Source organism: Drosophila albomicans, chromosome 2R (assembly GCF_009650485.2).
Source record: "Drosophila albomicans strain 15112-1751.03 chromosome 2R, ASM965048v2, whole genome shotgun sequence".
Classification (NCBI taxonomy): Eukaryota; Metazoa; Arthropoda; class Insecta; order Diptera; family Drosophilidae; genus Drosophila; species Drosophila albomicans.
Window position 1 is genome coordinate 33,112,860 of NC_047631.2, and position 17,589 is coordinate 33,130,448.

Consider the following 17,589-nt stretch of genomic DNA (forward strand, 5'->3'; position numbering starts at 1 on the left):
GCTGTTAAGTGTTCAAAGTAAATTGTTTACTTTTGGATAGCCTTGAAGTGAATGTTGAAATGTTCTATAAGATTTAAGCACACTTGAAGCTCAGAGCTGCAAAATTGGCAAAGTCGTAAATTATTTTTAGCTAGCAAATATTAAATGCTTAACTACTAAAGAAGCTACATTAACAGTTTGCTGTTAACACTTAAAGATAAGTTACAAGACTACCGTAAGTTAACAGTTAACTGCTAAGTGTTAACAGCAGGCTGTTTTCATAGCTACCTCAACTTTAACAGTTCACTGTTAAGTGTTAACAGCAAACTGTTTACCTTTAGGCAGCCTTGAAGTGAATGTTGCAATATTCTAAGCGAATAATGAAAAAAGTTCAAATTAGGTTTAAGCTCAAGAGAATAAGGACAACATGAAGCGAATTAAAAATTAAAATTCATTCCAAGTCGTCGGTTGGCAAAGATACACATGAATAATAATAATATGTCGTTATTATTTATTTATCACGAGTCAAAAAGTAATCGTTTTCTCAAGGCGATGAATTGGCGAAACGAATGACGATGATGATGGCGATGGCGATGGCGATGACGATGATGGTTGTTGATGCTGTCAAAACACTGAGCTACGGAGCCCTCGACGGTGATGTTCGCTTATAAATACATATATATATATACGGATATATATAGTGCATATATCATATGCGACATTTATAGATGCTGCTGCTGTTGCAGTTGAGTGGCAACAGATGCCGAGTTGCAAGCGGCGCCAATCAACAAGTCAAAATGCGGATAGAATGCATTTCGCTTGATAACGTTTTGCAGTTTGTCTCTCTGTTGGCTGCTTAAGCCGAAGATGTATAGCCAACGCTGTTGATGCTGTTGCTGTTGATGCGTCGACTGGTTGCACATGCCGCAGACAGCAAAGAGGCAGAGACTGAGGCGAGGACTGGAGCAACAAGCAATTACGTGTGCAACTAGCGTGGAGACATATTTTCGGATTCATTCACCTCGAGAGCGTAACAGAATGCTGTTGCCTTAGGCCCTACACTTCTAATGCGTCCTTGCCCAGAGAGACACAGACGATAGACATAGACTTGGGCATGGGTCTTACCACATTCACTAAATCTTTCGCTTTGTCATCTGTTAAGCTGTCTTTATATGCACCGCAAACCACACACACACAACATCACACACCCACTTTTTGGTTGCCTTTTTGCAGCTATTTCTGTCCACCACGCGCCCCCACGTCGCATGCCACACACAGAAAAAAAAAACAAGTGAGAAAGCTACAGTCGAGTGTGCTCGACTGTGAGATACCCGCTACCCATTTTGAATAAAAGCAATATATTTTGCGGTATTATTCTCAAAATATACCAATTATACTACAAAAATACTAAAAATATATTTTGGGGCATCATTATTAAAATATACCGAATATACTAAAAATATAACAAATGGTATATTTGGTATATCGATATAGTATCGCATTCAAAATATACCATAGACGGCACATAGACGGGTCGGAGATACTTCCTTCTACCTGTTACATACATTTCCTGTCGGCACAAAGTTATAATACCCTTCAACCATATGGGTAGCGGGTATAAAAACAAGCAACCACGCCCGCTTCTTTCTCGCTCGGTCTCTGCCCACAAAATTTGTACAAAATTTGTGTGACACTGTGCTGCGAGTGTTGAGTGTGTGCCAAATATTTAACGCTTTGAGAATGATTCAAAATTGAATTATTATATGTGCGACACATATCTCTACTCTATATACAACATTTTCTTTTTTTTTTGTTGGCTCTGTTTGTGTGGTAATAAATGTACTTGTATGTGCAAAATATGTATGAGTAATATACGATATTTGCCTGTATCAGCGTGGGAGGGGGTTCCCTTGTGACCACTGCTTGAAATATTTTAAATTTAGATTGGTCACACTTACTGCAAGTGATCTTATTTAATGCCAAGCTAATTTTCATGTCAGCGGCTTGTCCACTTGTTTTTCACGTTCGATATATGCAATATTTTATATTATTTGCATTTATAAATTTAGTTTACTCAACAGAGATGCTTATTATTCAATTTGTAACTGAAAACGGTCACACTTTATTGTAATAAACTTAGTTTTATTCTTATTTTGTATGCAAAATTGGATTTTCGGCGGATTTTCAGTTGTTTTTTGGTAGAATAAGTTCTTTTTAGAACTTTTCTTTTATTTTTACTTTTATATAATTATAATAAGCTTTTTAACTAAAGCTAAATTCCCATTGTGGGTTTTTTAACTGAAACGGTCACACTTTATTTTAATAGACCTATTCTTATTGTAGTTTGTATGAATAAATGGATTCAGTTCTTTTTTTAGTTAGATAAGTGGAACCGACATACGGAGGTATTTATTTACAACACTCCCACAAACTTATTTACTCAATGGAAATTCCACTGATGATTTCATAACTGAAAGCTCGCTTTATAATATTATAAAAAAAGAAAAATGGTCACATTTAATGCTGTTACAATCTAGAATTTCATTAAGGAATTTCATTCTGATCTCCGTCTGAGAATTGTAACACTTCTTAGTGATCAGCTTCGTCACACTTAATGCTATCAGAGTCTAGTTGGAGCGAAGTGAACTTCGGCATTAGAAATGGTCACACTTGACGGTGTTACCGCAGCTTAGTGTGGTAATATTGTGAGCTTAAGACTCGTATATTCTGTGATTTCATTCATGAAATTTACTACCGTTCACTGCTCTTTTCTTTTTGTGTCACTGTCAAACTGTGATGTGATTGTGATGTATACCATACACAACAGAATACTACATAAATACACACACTCGAAGACTATATGAGAAACATTCGATATGTGGTCTGCATCCGTCGCGTCTTTTGGCTTTTTTCATTCCGCTCTCTCGTCTCTGTCGCCACCTTTTTGGTTGTTTGTTGTTCAAAGTTTTCAAAATCATTTTTGGCGTTTCAATTTTTCATCATTTTACGCTGCTTTGCACCGCCTTGCCTTAATTTGTGTACACCTCGTTTCGTTTGTTAGCCGCAATCGTTAAAGAAATAAATTTCCTATTTTGCAAGACGCCTTTCAACATGATTCACCCCACCGACGACGTCGGTTCATTTTGTTCGGTCTTTACTCGCAGTTATTCTAAGCATTTCCTCTGCTCACTGAATATTTCGATATAGTTGGCCAACTCGCAAGTATTTGATACCACCCTGAGCGTGGAATGCCGCAGCTGCCATATAATCTATAAGTACACATTTTTATGTAATATTGTCGTATGATATTTTATAAGCATGTTCTGAAAATTTCCTTAAAATCGCTTCACTAACATTGAAGTTGGATATATAAATATAAAATGTGAAATTTCTCAATATTGTAAAAAACGTAATAATAAATACGTAAATGTTAAAATAAAACAATATTGTTTGCGGTTTATGCTAAATATACAAAACATTTCAATGAAATGCGATCATACGTCACTACTAAAGTTGGATATAAGTGAATTTGGTATATTTTATTAGTACATTTGTTTAATATTCTGCATATTATCATTACAGTATTCTGTATTCTCAATTTCTTAGAGAAGAAACTCTTAGTATAGTGAAAAACTCAATATTAATTGAATGCTCAAAATAAATTCATATTGATTGCGATCTTTGCTATGTATACTAAAAATTTCATTGTGATCGCTTCACTAACATTGAAGTTGGATATATAAATATAAAATGTGAAATTTCTCAATATTGTAAAAAACGTAATAATAAATACGTAAATGTTAATAATAAAACAATATTGTTTGCGGTTTATGCTAAATATACAAAACATTTCAATGAAATGCGATCAGACTTCACTACTAAAGTTGGGTATAAAAATATAAAATTGTAGTTAAGTGAATTTGGTATATTTTATTAGTATATTTTTTTTAAATATTTTGCATATTATCTTTACAGTATTCTGTATTCTCAATTTCTTAGAGAAAAGCTATTAAAATCGTGAACAACTCAATATTAAGTGAATGCTAAAATAAATTCATATTGATTGCGTTCTTTGCTACGTATAGTAAAAATTTCATTATGATCGCTTCATAAACAGTGAACTTAATAGTGGATCGAGAAGAATATAAACAACTCGTGATTTCACACCTGCACACAAAAGCAAGCAATGCAGTATATATTTGAGAGTCGTAAAGTCTCTCCCTATATCCCACTGGGAATTCACCTAGATCCACTATTTATATAGTTAAACAATGGCATTTAAGTGCCTCTTTGTACGCACATTACAATTACCCGGAGAGTGAGAGAGAGAGGGAACGTCGTAATAATCTGCGAATGTTGTTGACTCATCCACAGAGACCGCAAAATGCGTTGCAATGGGAATCAGCGGGGAGCTCAATTAAAATATTCTCTATTCTCTCGATTCGTAAACAACTTAGATGATGACTAAAACAATCATAACTCATTGAGTGGGTCAAGGTCGAGCTTGAGCTGTAGGAAATGAGAGTCTTTAGAGCTCAGTAAAGTGAGTTCTTCATAGCGAAGGCATACTGTAGTGCGGAAATCCATCACTGACGTTGTTCCATATACAATGAGTGCACAATGTGTAAAAGGATAAAGCACATTTATTTATGTCATCACGCAGCGATCCACAAAGAATTCCACTCTCCTCCCACTTCCCTCCCCAATTATTATAGGCAGGCCTTGGGGGCTGTCAATGACCCCAAAAGATGAAAAAAAAAGCGCAATGATCATATGTTCTCTGAATGCAGCGCATAAATTGGCGATGGCGATGTGATGATATTCATCATATATAATTTTGAGCTGTTGCAATCCATTTTTTGTTTTGAGGTTATGACAGACATAAAACTAACACTAAAACAGATAAGACAGATTTATCGACGCTTGAATTTGAATTGGGCGCATATAGAGAGCGGAAATTGTAGCGCAACAAATGTCGTTCGCATTTCGCCTCGGTGATAAACAATGGCAAGTTGTGAACGAGTTCTGTCTTCTTTTTTTATGCTGCTCTGACAGATTGGAGTTTTTGGAATGAACTGAAATGGGATCAAAAGCAAAAGACTTCGTACTACTTTGTGGAGGTCTACTTTTGGATTACAGCTAGGCGAGGTTAGAGCACCTCAACAAAAGGTTGAGCATAACAAGTAGTCTAGCTCATATGCTCGAGAAATTCCCAAAAAAAAAAAACGAAACTCGTTTACATTTCATTAAAGTGCGCAGCTAAATTTAGCAATGAAATACTAAAAGAAGAAGTACTAACATTTGATGTGGCTAAGCAATTTGGTCATTTGATAGCTTATCTTGACATTTGTGGCATTTTATCTTCTGTTATTGTCGCTCGTTGAAATTGAACAATAAAACATTATGCGATACTACACAATTGGCATAACAATGTATAAAGTCAATGAGAGAGAGGGTATAACATCGGGTATATGGACTATTGTGTTGGTGGGAAGCCAACTAAGGATGACTTTGGTAAAATATGCATTTGCAATGCAATGTTTTTAGCATATTTTTTAAAATATGCTGGAGTAAATATGTGATTCGGAAAGCGAGCAGCAGAGACAGCAAAGAAAACAAACGCAATTAATGCACACTTTCCATTTCCATTTCAAACTGAACACGCGACAAGTTGTAGGTGTTATAGGGAATCGAGAGGGGAAGTCGCTTGTGGGTGCGTGGAGTTTTTGAGTATACGGATAATATATTGCCCGTCGGGTTTACGAACTACAATAAAGCAATAGCAATAGCAACAACAAAAGCAGAGGCCAACGGCGCAACGGGCAACTTGAACAGTTTTCAAGTGGAAACATAATTTTTCTCACATTTGAAATGGATGAAATAGAGTTAGCTGAAGCGCGGCTTAGCTGCCAGTTGGCGTGCTTTTGGCCATGGCCAATGCTTTAATTGTTCAGCCAACTGTACCGATCTTACAACCGAACAAACAAAAAAAATAAGGCCCAAAAACAAGCTACGGCAATTATTTACGAGTATTTTTTACAGCATTTCACTTTTCTACTTTGTTTTCAAGCGTTGCAAATATTTTGTATACGCCAAGTGTAATCTCTTCTCACTCACTCTTCAAAGTGAAGTGCATGTGAAGTGTACTCTGCTATTGTTTATCTAGATAACTGCGATAGTTGTCTTCTTTTTCTTTTCTTTTTTATTTGTGTGTGTGTTTATAGCTGTAATTAATAATTGGTTAAGTTCATTGCCGCTTACCACCGAAAGATAGCCATCTCTCCATCTCTTCATCTTCCATCTTTTATATCTACCTCGCTGGCTATCTCATTAATATTAGATTCTCTCTGAAAGTTTGTTTTGCTCTTATCTTATTATGTCGTCGTTACAATTCAACAGCGAATTCTTGTGTGTGACGTCAAAGTACGCGCTGATTGATGAACTTCAACTTGGAGAGTCGCGACCAGTTCAACTGGTTTTTCCCCTAACTAACTAATTAGATCCAATTAAACAACACGCAAAGCTTAAGTTGGTCCATTACAAACAGTCAACAGTCAACTAGCCTCTGTCTGTTGACACATCTGCTGCCCGTTGCCTCTGCCATAAAGAATTTCTCTCTATTTACAAGTCTAGCTTTGACTTGCTGATACCCTGTAATTAGAACAGAAGTACGCCTTAATGCCATTTTAATATGTGTAAAAGGCAGGTTTGGTTTAGTTCTCATACGTATTGAATTTGAACAGTTGAGTGTCTAGCTTAGACTGGCTGAGACCCTTTAGTTAAGATATTAATTTGAGTAAATGCATTTTAAATGAATTTGAGAGAAAGGAGAAAGGAATGCGACAAGATTGGAGTATTTAAAATACGCAGAGTTCGCTTAGTTCTCTTTCCCACATATTCAATTTTAGTGTTTGATTAGTCTAGACTGGCTGAGACCCTTTAGTTAAGATAATATTTTTTACTAATGCATTTTTTAATTTGTTTATAGAAGAGCAGGGAATGCGTTATAACTATAGTATATAAAATATGTAGAGTTTGTTTAGTTCTTCCTATTCCACGTATTCCATTTGAGTAATTTAGACAGGCTGAGACCCTCTAGTTAGGATATTATTTAATATAAATGCATTTTTAATATGCGGTGTTTAAAAAAAGGGAAGACAAGATTACTATGATATTTAAAATAGACTAAAGTTTGCTCAGCTGTGCCACTTATTGAATTAGAATGGTTCTCATTTAAGTTTAGACTGACTTAGACCCTTTAGTAAAGATATTATTTTCAATTATTGCATTTTTAATTTTCCTCTAGACAAGCAGGGAATGTGATATAACTATTGTAATTTTAAATGAGTAAAGTACGCTTAATTCTTCCTTTTCCACATATTAATTTTGATTAGTTTAGACTAGCAAAGACCCTTTAGCTAAGCTGCAATTACTATTAAATTCTTAATAAGTGCCGTAGTATAACAGCGAATAAAAAAGACTATAACAGTTAAAATGCTCTAAAAAGTATCAATATTATTACGTTGTTAGTCTTAAATTAGCTAATAGTTTGCTTTTTATGTCGCTTTGCTTTTCCGCCATCCTTAGTGCCCTCTTTATGTAGTGGACTGCGTTGAAAAGCTGATGAAAATCCTGTCCTTGAGTCGAGCAGATAGCACAACAAAAAGTTGGCAACAATTCACGTAACTTTGGTCAATCGATTTTTAAAGTGGATTGTGAATTGTGCGGAACAGCTGTGTTTCCCTTTTTCTTTTGCTTATGTGCGCTTAGTCGTCGACTTGTGCAAAATAATTGATTTTCACTTAAAATAAGAACGGAAAAATCCCAAAAATAAAAATTGAAGATAAACTATCGAGCACACACAGCTATTAACAGTTAATTAATGTGATTAGAAATTAGAACATGTGTTCACTTTTTGTGTACGTCAATTGTCGTGACTAATTGTCTAGTATTTGGATTTTAAAGTAGAAATAATGAGACACTCCAATCTTCACTATTATCCAGGTGGAGAACTTGAACTTGACCGTCAATTTGTTATGTCGGGGGTTAATGGCAATCTCATGTTTGTTTGTTTTTTTGGCGGCTTATGTAATCAGTATGCTGAGTGTGATAAGATCAAAAGAGAGAGAGACACGACTTGACTTGATGTCATACAGAGGAAATGCTTGTCGCACACACAAACACGCCTTCAACACGGGTTTAATGAATTCGACATGAACTTGGTAACAGTTCCGGACACAACATCTCAGTTGATCGTATCGAAGGAGGAGGAGAAGGAGAAGGTGGATGAGGAGGAGGAGGGTATTAAAGTTTCGTTACTGGCAATGCGACAACAATTAAAGTTTAATTACAGAGACACTTCTCGGCGCATGATTGTGTGCTTAGCGATCGGGTGTGTTGCCTGTAGAATCTCATTAAATTGCACACACACACTCATTCAATAAAGCTGAGTGAATGTAGTATGAGTGCATGAGTGTGAGTGTGTGGTAACGTTTAAGGTTGGTCGATGAGTCCATTCCCATTTGCCATGTCCATTCATTGAAAGTGCATTACTCATTCCATGCACGCAGCTTGATGTATTCTAAATGGTATTTGGGCGCCTATACAGAGTTGTCTATTTGCTTAAAATAACAATGAATCCATTTTAACTATTGCTGTAATCATTAAGATTTATTCGCTGCATACAATTTATATTCTTATAGCCCCACATTCCGGTTTGATATTGTTTTGATTTTGTTTCTTTCGCACTATCATTTCATTTTTTGTTTTGTTTTTATTATTATTATTGCAAGTCACATGTTAAAATGTCATACGACGACATTCGATATTCGATTTTCAGTCTCAATATCCAATTAGCGAATCAAAAGAGGCATTTTTTTTTAGTGTTGTTGTTATTTAGCACACACACACGAGCTGTCTTCGGTATTCTATCTACTATGTGTGTTGTTCTGTGTTTTCAGCACACTTACGTAAAGACTCGGCATAAAATCTAATTGATTTTTGCGGCGTCACACGACGTTACCCATTTAATGGAAAGAAAAGTAAAGTGAAAGAAATTAAATGTGGAACACACAACCGACATAAGCTTCAGTCTACCGTTCTAACAACAACTACAACTATTATTATATGGGTATTTTTGCCATGGAATATCCGTTTGTTTTCAGCATTCTCTCGTTATAATTTTGAAATTATTTTTAAATATATCTTGTTATACTTGTTGGGCCGGAATTCTTGTTGTATAATCGCCGCCTTGCTATTTATACGTTTCAAGTGAATTCAAATCTTGATAATAACAAAACATACAATGCGGGTTTAGGGAGCTACTTTCTTCATTAGAAGCAAGTAGTATAATATTATTGCGGCATTCCTTCGATGCTAAAACTGGTTGCAGAAACTGTTTAATTTTTTTTTAGGAATTTATTTCAATTGAACTAATCAAATTCTGAAAAATATTTGTTTTTCAAGTGAATGTTATTTCTATGTTTTAAATTTTTTCAATATTGACTAAGCGTGCTTTCTTCGTATAGTCCACAAAAATAAATGTTCACATTATATTCATGCCACATATAAGCGCCCGCACGTTTGGCGCCATTCGATTCAAATCTAAATCTTGATAGCGTGCTACTTTCTTTACTAGAATGAAGTAATATACTGTTGTCACTGCATTCCATAGATATCCAAACTCGCTGCTTATTGATAAAGCTTAACCCTGCGCTAACAATGTTGTTGCAGTTAGTGTGCAACATAAGCGTGAACGACGTACGTTGGGCGCCATGCGAGCTGAGCTGTTGAATAACATGTTTCTTGTTAAATTATTTGCTTAACTCGAAATATAACAATTTGTTAAACATTTGCAGAAATGAAAGGCAAACGAAGCAAAGCATTTGCATAACTGCAGCAGGCAGCAAGCAGTAGTCAGAGTTGTGAGCTGCGAGTTGTGAGTAAAGCAATCAACTTGCGAGCTCAGAGAGCTCCGCTTTCCGTTAACAATTAAAAGCACATCAAATGCATTGGGCCGTGTGTTGGTTTAGTTTACAAACTGAGCTATCGACGTAACGGGATCAATCAAATATTGTGTAAACTCTTTGTTAATGATACTACTGCGATGCATTAATTGATTCCCAAACTCCAATAATAATAATTATTAATTATAATAAAGACATTACGCTGCGGCTCGTGTGGCGCATTGTGTAGATTAGATTGGCTACGCACTTGACCATTTCACATTTCACTTCTTGGCTAGAAATGTAAACGTCTTCGTCGACAAGTTTATAACTGATTATAGGAATGAAGGCCACTTAGTGTGTTGTTGGCCACTTGGACGACGACGCGTCGCTCAAAGAGTTGCACAACGTCGAGAAGAAGCATGTCCAAAAACAACGGAAAGCAAGTTAAAGACTGACTCTAAGCAACAGCAGCAGGCGTGAAAGAAAGCAAACTGGGTCAGATTCCATTCAAGCCGCTCGACTAACTGGCTAACAGTTTGTTTTGCTAATGGCAACGACCTCGATTCTTGCACACAGCAGAACTCGACACCAAAGCCTCTCATGCTGCTTATGTTTATGCTTGTTATGTTGAAGGGTATTCAACAAAAAAGAATGAAAAAGGAGTATTATTACAGGGTATATACTAAATGAAGCTGTTTCTCTTTGGGGTGGCGCAGAACACGTTTCTTTCTTTCTTTCTTGTTTGATTGCTTGCCTGTTTGCCTGTTTGATTGCTGACTTCTGTCTTGAGTTTGAGTTGGACTTGTCTTTCTCTCATTGACATTGTACCGCTAAGCGCAGTTGTCGCACAGCAAAAAAACAAAAAACAACTTGTTGAAAGGTGATTGAAAAAGTTGATCTCGAATTTCGGACTCGTTTCTTCCACACTCTACAACTGATAAATGAAAATGAAAAATGAAAAAACGCAATGGCAACCTTTAAGTCGCATTAAATATTTGTTAACAGCCAAAACAAAACTGCGTGTGGGGAAATAGTTGAAATTATTTCAGCTGCCGGTCGGTGCAATCGATGTCACACGTGGTCAATGCCGTTTCACAGTGAGTCCGAAACGTGTTTGGCCGAGGCGTCTGGAAATATCCGCCGAAAAGCCAAAGACACATAGCGTTAAACCTGCAGCTGAATTGACCATGTAACAAACTACACCAAGCCAGGTTTTTTTTTGTCTTCAGTCTCTCTTACATCTTCTTGCATCTTTCTTTTTTTTTTTTTTGCGCTTGCTGTCAACTTTGCTTCAAACGGACGTTGCAGGCGCTCCGACTGGTTTAGCTGCAACTCGTCTCGATTTTTGGTGGAAAAAGGATGTTTTTTTTTTTCATTTGCGTTTTTTACATCTTTTTTTTTTGGTGGCGTTTGTCGCTTTCGTTGTTGTTTTATTTCCGCAATGGCCATTATTTTGCTGCCTGCTTGAAAGTGAAAATACCACACACAAAAAACAAAAAAAAGACACAACAAAATGTTGACATAACAAACGTTGCCGTTACAACTTTGGCAGATGCATAAAATGAGTAAATTATGATCATGTATCTGCTTAAACATGTGATTAAAACCAATTGCGGGAGTCTAACTCGTCTCTGTCATAAAATACCTCAGTTAATTATATCATCTGAAAGCATTTGCTAAACTGCTTTCATTTAGATTCGCAGTCAGCTGACCCGTTGAATCATGTATTTCAGGTTTACAATTCTATGTGCTTTTCGAGTGCATCAAAACAACGATATTTTTTAAACTAATATAACATTTATGTTTTCTCTTTGGTTTCTAGGTCACACATCGTACAACTGGACAGGTGATGGTGCTGAAAATGAATCAACTGCGAGCAAATCGACCCAATATGCTGCGAGAGGTTCAGTTGCTTAATAAATTGTCTCATGCCAATATATTAAGGTGAGTTATAAGGTGGGGAAATTCATAAAATAATTATGGAAAGTATAGAGAATCATGCGAAAATCTTTCCAGTTTTATGTGAAGAGATAAAATGTTAGATAAAGTTAGAATTTGCAAAGAAAAGTCTTTTAAACGAGCCCATATTATATGTATATCAAAATTAGCATAATAAACGTGACCGTCTTTAGTTTTAAATATTCTTCACTTTGTTGTATAGTCACACTTGATCTTAACAGTCTTTTGGGACGTACTTTCGGTGTGGTTAAGTTCATTCTACATATTTAAAACGTTATCGATGTTGTGTATTTTTTTTGAAAACGGATATTGACAATGAAATAAAAAGTGTTGTTGATACAATGATTCTACTAAAAATGATTAGAAAATTATTACTATATTTTTCGAATATCCGTTTAGGATTAATAAAACTGATAAATAAAAAGTTATACTAAGTTCTTCTTAAAAATAATTTAAAAATAAAACTTTCCTAGAATCATCTAAGCTCACATTTTGATTATAAGAGATTGTATGATGCTAAAATTACAGTTCTTGACAAAATTATTCTATTAAAAATGAATACAAAGTGAATACTACATTTGCTGAAAATTTGCTCAATATGCATTGAATACATTTAGAACAGATAAAAGTAGTTAAAAAAGCAAACTTTCCTAGAATCTTAAGATAAGAGATTATCTTTATTTTGATTATATGGCATGATACTGCAATTATAGGGTTTACAAAATAATTGTACTAAAAATAATTACAAAGTGAATTACACATTTTCTGAAAATTCGCATAGTATGCATTGAATAGATGTAAAGAATAGATAAAAGATTATCTAAAGTTTTCATTAAAGCAATTGAGAGACAAAACTTTCCTAGAATCTTGCATCATATTGTACTATTAAGCGATTATCTTTATTTTGTGATTGCGTCGTTGCATGCTGCTGTTATTACAAAGTTGTTGACAAAATGATTGTACCCCTGATTAGAGTATACGACTGTAGACAGTCTCTCGGTCATGTGCGAGGCTGTTGAGAGGCTGTGCTGTGTGCTAAGTTCAAGTTCAGATAAAGCAGTTAGTCATATGAACTCGGCCGTTTAAGCGTTTTTCTCATTTGTTTGTTTTTGTCGCATGCCAATTGTTGCCCTGCTGCTTGCTGCCTGGCATTTTCATTTCCATTTGCCACAAGGGTGACACGAGTTTTCAAGAGTCAAGTCTGCTGCCTAGTTATCTGACTTTGTCTGTCTGAGTCATTCGGGCATAAAGAAAAACTATAGCTAATCATATAATCAAAAGAGCGGAACAACACAGGCTATAAATATTTAAATACTACAGTGTCTGAACTTGACTTCAAAGTACTCGCTTATGAATACCAACCGAGTACCCGAATACTTCCTGAACATATATACTTCCCTGATACTCTGTTACTGCAACGAGTTCTCGTTACAGATCAAGAACTGCAGTTCGGATCTTTAACAAATATCGATCGATCACAATAATAATAATAATACAATCGATCAGCGTTGCATTTTGCAATGCGACACATTCACTTTTTGTTTTTGTGTTTGTTTGTTGATGTATTTTGTGTTAAAATAACGAAAATTATGTCATAAACTTTCAATCAATTTCAATATACTTCAATCAACTTTGCACAACAAATGCACCATTAACTATTCAAATTTATGCAATAACTTCGGTTAGGCCAGCCTCAGTCTCAGTCTCAGCTTTCTTTCATTCATTCAAAGTATTCATTGTTGTGAGCGAGTGTTTTAAGTGAGTTGTGAGTGTGTGTTTGTGGGGGCTGAGCTTTGTTTTGATCATCTAACTGTACAGTCAAAGAGGCGAAAAAGTGTTTAATTAATGTCTGTAATAATTGTTTATTAACTAATGTTTTTGGCTTACTTTGCAATGTGCAGTTGAGGAAATAACTAAAAGCAAAGCGAGAAGTATAATCATTACCTTTGCAGCCAAGGGAAGTGAACAATGATCAGCCAAGGGTAGAAAATAATATACTATTGTTGAATGCAATACAAACACTACAATATATATGTGGGAATTGTATAATATTCTTTAACAGTCTGAGTTTAAAATATATGTCAAACTTCCTGTTTGAATATATGCAGATCATTTTTATTTTAAACCTTTGATGTCACGTTCTTCGAGCTTGTAAATCTATTATTGCCAGCAATTTAACATAAGTGTGAATCGACTCGATGGCGTTATGGGCTTGTCACGATGATTAGATTATAAATAGCCTATAACAGCATGCCTTAAAGCACCCTTCTTCGCCACATCTTATCTGGAGAGTGAGCAATAAAAACTTCTAAAATACAATTACGAACATGTGCGCCAGCAGATAAGACTTTTGACTGATTGGAGAAAAAACACACACAAAAATGAAAAGAGTTTTGTTGGCTGAGTGAAATCATAAAAATGTTAACAAAAGAAATGAAATATTAATTAAACACCTGCAACAGCGAAAGGTGCATTGGTCATAAACCAATTATAGGAGCAAACAAAAGGAAAGGGTGGGGTCAAAACACCTCGCCATCATCATTGAGAGCGATGCATAAATTAATATTTTTTTACCCGTTACCAACGAGGTAGAAGGGTATTATAAGTTTGTGTCTATGTAACAGACAAAAGAAGGCATTTCCGACCATATAAAGTATATATATATTCTGTACTATATGGTATATTTTGAATGTTAAAGTATATTAATATACGAAATATAGGCTTCGATATATTTTAGTATCTTTTCGGTTTTTAATAAATATTTAAAGAATAATATCGCAATGTATATTTCGAGTATAATAGTATTTTGATATACCGAATAAAGAATTTGGTATATTTTAGTATTTTTTGGTATTTCCATTTCTTATGTTTTAAGAATAATACTGCACTGTTTTACGGCAACAGCCGAAACCATATCCGCCAGTCCGTATTATTTTAAATGTAATAGTATATTGATATACCAACTATTTTATGTTTTTCGGTAATTGATATATGTATATATTTAAAAATAATACCGCACTGTATATTTTGAATGCAATTGATATACTAAATATAGCCTATGGTATATTAATTTAGTATATTTTAAGAATAATACCCCATTGTTTTGGTTTAATTGAAAATGGATAGCAGGTATTTCATAGTCGAGCACTCTCTCAACAGTATCTGTCACTCTTTATTTTACCATACTCTTTGTTTTTTGTTGTCGTTTCAGCTTTATGGGTGTCTGCGTGCAAGAAGGCCAACTGCACGCGCTGACCGAGTACATCAATGGTGGCTCCCTGGAGCAACTGCTGGCCAACAAAGAGGTGGTGCTTAGCGCTGCCCAGAAAATAAGACTGGCGCTGGGTATAGCGCGCGGCATGACATATGTTCACGACGCGGGAATATTTCATAGAGATTTGACAAGCAAGGTGAGAGTGGAAAGACCAACTCTAAATACATATTGGATGCTCACACTCTTTATTTCACAGAATGTACTTATTCGTCAACTCGCAAATGGACAATACGAAGCTGTCGTCGGTGACTTTGGACTGGCTGCAAAAATACCAGAGAAAACGTATGTTTCGCAGATCTTTCTCTCTCTCGAAGTGAATGTTAACAGTTATTTTCCCTTTGCAGCGGCAAATCACGGTTAGAGACTGTTGGCTCGCCCTATTGGGTGAGTCCGGAGTGCCTGAAGGGACAATGGTACGATCAGACGAGCGACGTCTTCTCGTTCGGCATCATTCAGTGCGAGATCATAGCGCGCATCGAAGCTGATCCGGATCTGATGCCACGCACGCCATCGTTTGGCCTCGACTACTTGGCGTTTGTGGAACTCTGTCCCATGGATACGCCGCCTGTGTTTTTGAGACTGGCCTTCTACTGTTGTCTGGTAAGAGAGCAGCGTGAATAACATAAATAAGGAACTTTACTAAAGATTCTCCCTTTGCAGTATGATCCCAAGAGTCGCCCCACTTTCCATGATGCGAGCAAGAAGCTCACGCTGCTGCTGGAGAAATACGAGCAGGAGTCGTCGACGTGTGCGGCGAGTCCCTTGAGTTCCCTGGAATTGATCACTTGCTCGCCCATTGGCAGCGACACGGAGAACACGATGGCACCCACAATGGGCACCATTTGCACAGCGCCAGCGGGTGCGGTGACAACGCCTCGACATCGTCGCGACGTCGATGAGGATGGCTTCCGTTTCCCGAGCACGGGCATCGGCATCAGCTGCAAGTCCGCGTCCGCTGCATTGCCTGGCACTCCGAATTGGTTGCCTGAGAACAGCAGCGAATACGATGAGCATATGCTGAAATCACGCGTGCGTCGCGTCACCCAGAAACTGGAGTCGGAGATACTGATGCATCGACGTTCGCTGAGCGAGAATATCATACACTTTCCACTGCACACGTCGCCCAGCGACAAGGCGCGTTGCCATCAAATGCAGCGCCAACGCTCCTCAACGCATTCTCCAACGCCGCCGCGACAACTGGCCACAGCTGCCGTGTTGTTGCCGATGAACAATGTGCCGGAGCCACCGCCATTGCCGCCGCCAGTTTCGGCGGTGCTAACGCTGCGCAAAGTGGGTGAAACGATGTGCTTGAAGGATCCGCAGTACAAGCCATCGTCCAATAAGGATCACAACGGTGCCAAACCCAATCCGTTTACGGCTCTGGCGCAGCTTCGTGGCGTCAAGAAGATACTCGGCGCCAATCCAAAGACGTATGCAGCTGGCGTTGGGGATTTGTTCAGTTCGTGCTTTGAGATGTCGGCGCCGTTCTTTAAGGAACTGGTTGCCATGCAGGGCAAGCAGTTGGCCAACGAAAGCGAAGCTCCAGCGGGAACGGGAGCCACATCGTTGATGCCGCCCTGTGGCGAACCAAAGAGTCTGCCCGTGTCGCCGCAGCTGACGCGCAAATACAGCGCCATCGAGTTGAAGTTGCCGCAGCGCAGCAGCAATGCCACAGCGCCAACAGTTGCTGTTGCGCCTGCCGAGCTGGATGACTGCGATGATTCGGAGGGGGAAGATCTCGATGGCGGTGGGAATTGCGCCGACGCAGAGTCGAGCAGCGATGACAGCGCTGTGCGGCCATCGACGATTCCCGCCGCTCGCAAATATCGCGCCAATTCATTGTATACGCATCCGTTGTTTCGCGGCAGCAGCGGCACCATCATCAAGTACAGCAACAGCGACATGGAACTGAAAGGCAGTACGAGCTCAGGCACGCTGACAACTGCTGTCACGTTGGCCGTCGAACTCTCGAGCTGTGCCACCGATGACGAGAAGTCCAAGGAACTGGCGAATAGCAACAGCAACTCGGTTATGGACAACGTTGCATCCAGCAGCACGACGCCAGCCACGAGTTGCGCCGCGCAAGCGAAGGAGACATCAACATCGACGTGCACTTCATACACGGATCTGGAATTGAATGAGTTGAAAAACTCCTGCGAGTTGTTGCCCCTCAAAAGGAATGTGACGCGACGCGACTCCATCGAGAGTGGCTTCTACTCTTGTTTCAACGAGGAGTCGGATGCGGCCATCACCAACACCAGCTACAATCGGCAACTGTGCGGCATTAGCTCGCTGAGCAACTGCTGCTACGACCAGTTGAAGTCACAATTCATGCTGGAGACGGGCGGCAACAACAAGCTCAAGTAAGAGGCAAGCTTCTGACGCTTTGCACTGTGCAAGTTTCCCTTACTAAGATTTCTACTTTACCTT

At 37.8% G+C, this 17,589-nt stretch overlaps 1 protein-coding gene across 2 annotated transcripts in view; it reads left to right on the top strand.

The window, feature by feature from the left end:
• Positions 1-17,589, top strand: part of LOC117576723 (bone morphogenetic protein receptor type-2) — a 29,013-nt gene that overhangs the window by 10,242 nt on the left and 1,182 nt on the right. The window contains exons 3-7 of one of the 2 annotated variants that reach the window (XM_034261743.2): positions 11,749-11,870; positions 15,097-15,295; positions 15,356-15,441; positions 15,504-15,759; positions 15,820-17,529. In XM_034261743.2, coding sequence (XP_034117634.1) covers positions 11,749-11,870; positions 15,097-15,295; positions 15,356-15,441; positions 15,504-15,759; positions 15,820-17,526 — 2,370 coding nt within the window. In that variant the 3' untranslated portion in view covers positions 17,527-17,529. The remainder of the gene's footprint in view (positions 1-11,748; positions 11,871-15,096; positions 15,296-15,355; positions 15,442-15,503; positions 15,760-15,819; positions 17,530-17,589) is intronic. The other variant, XM_034261742.2, reaches the window with a different exon arrangement.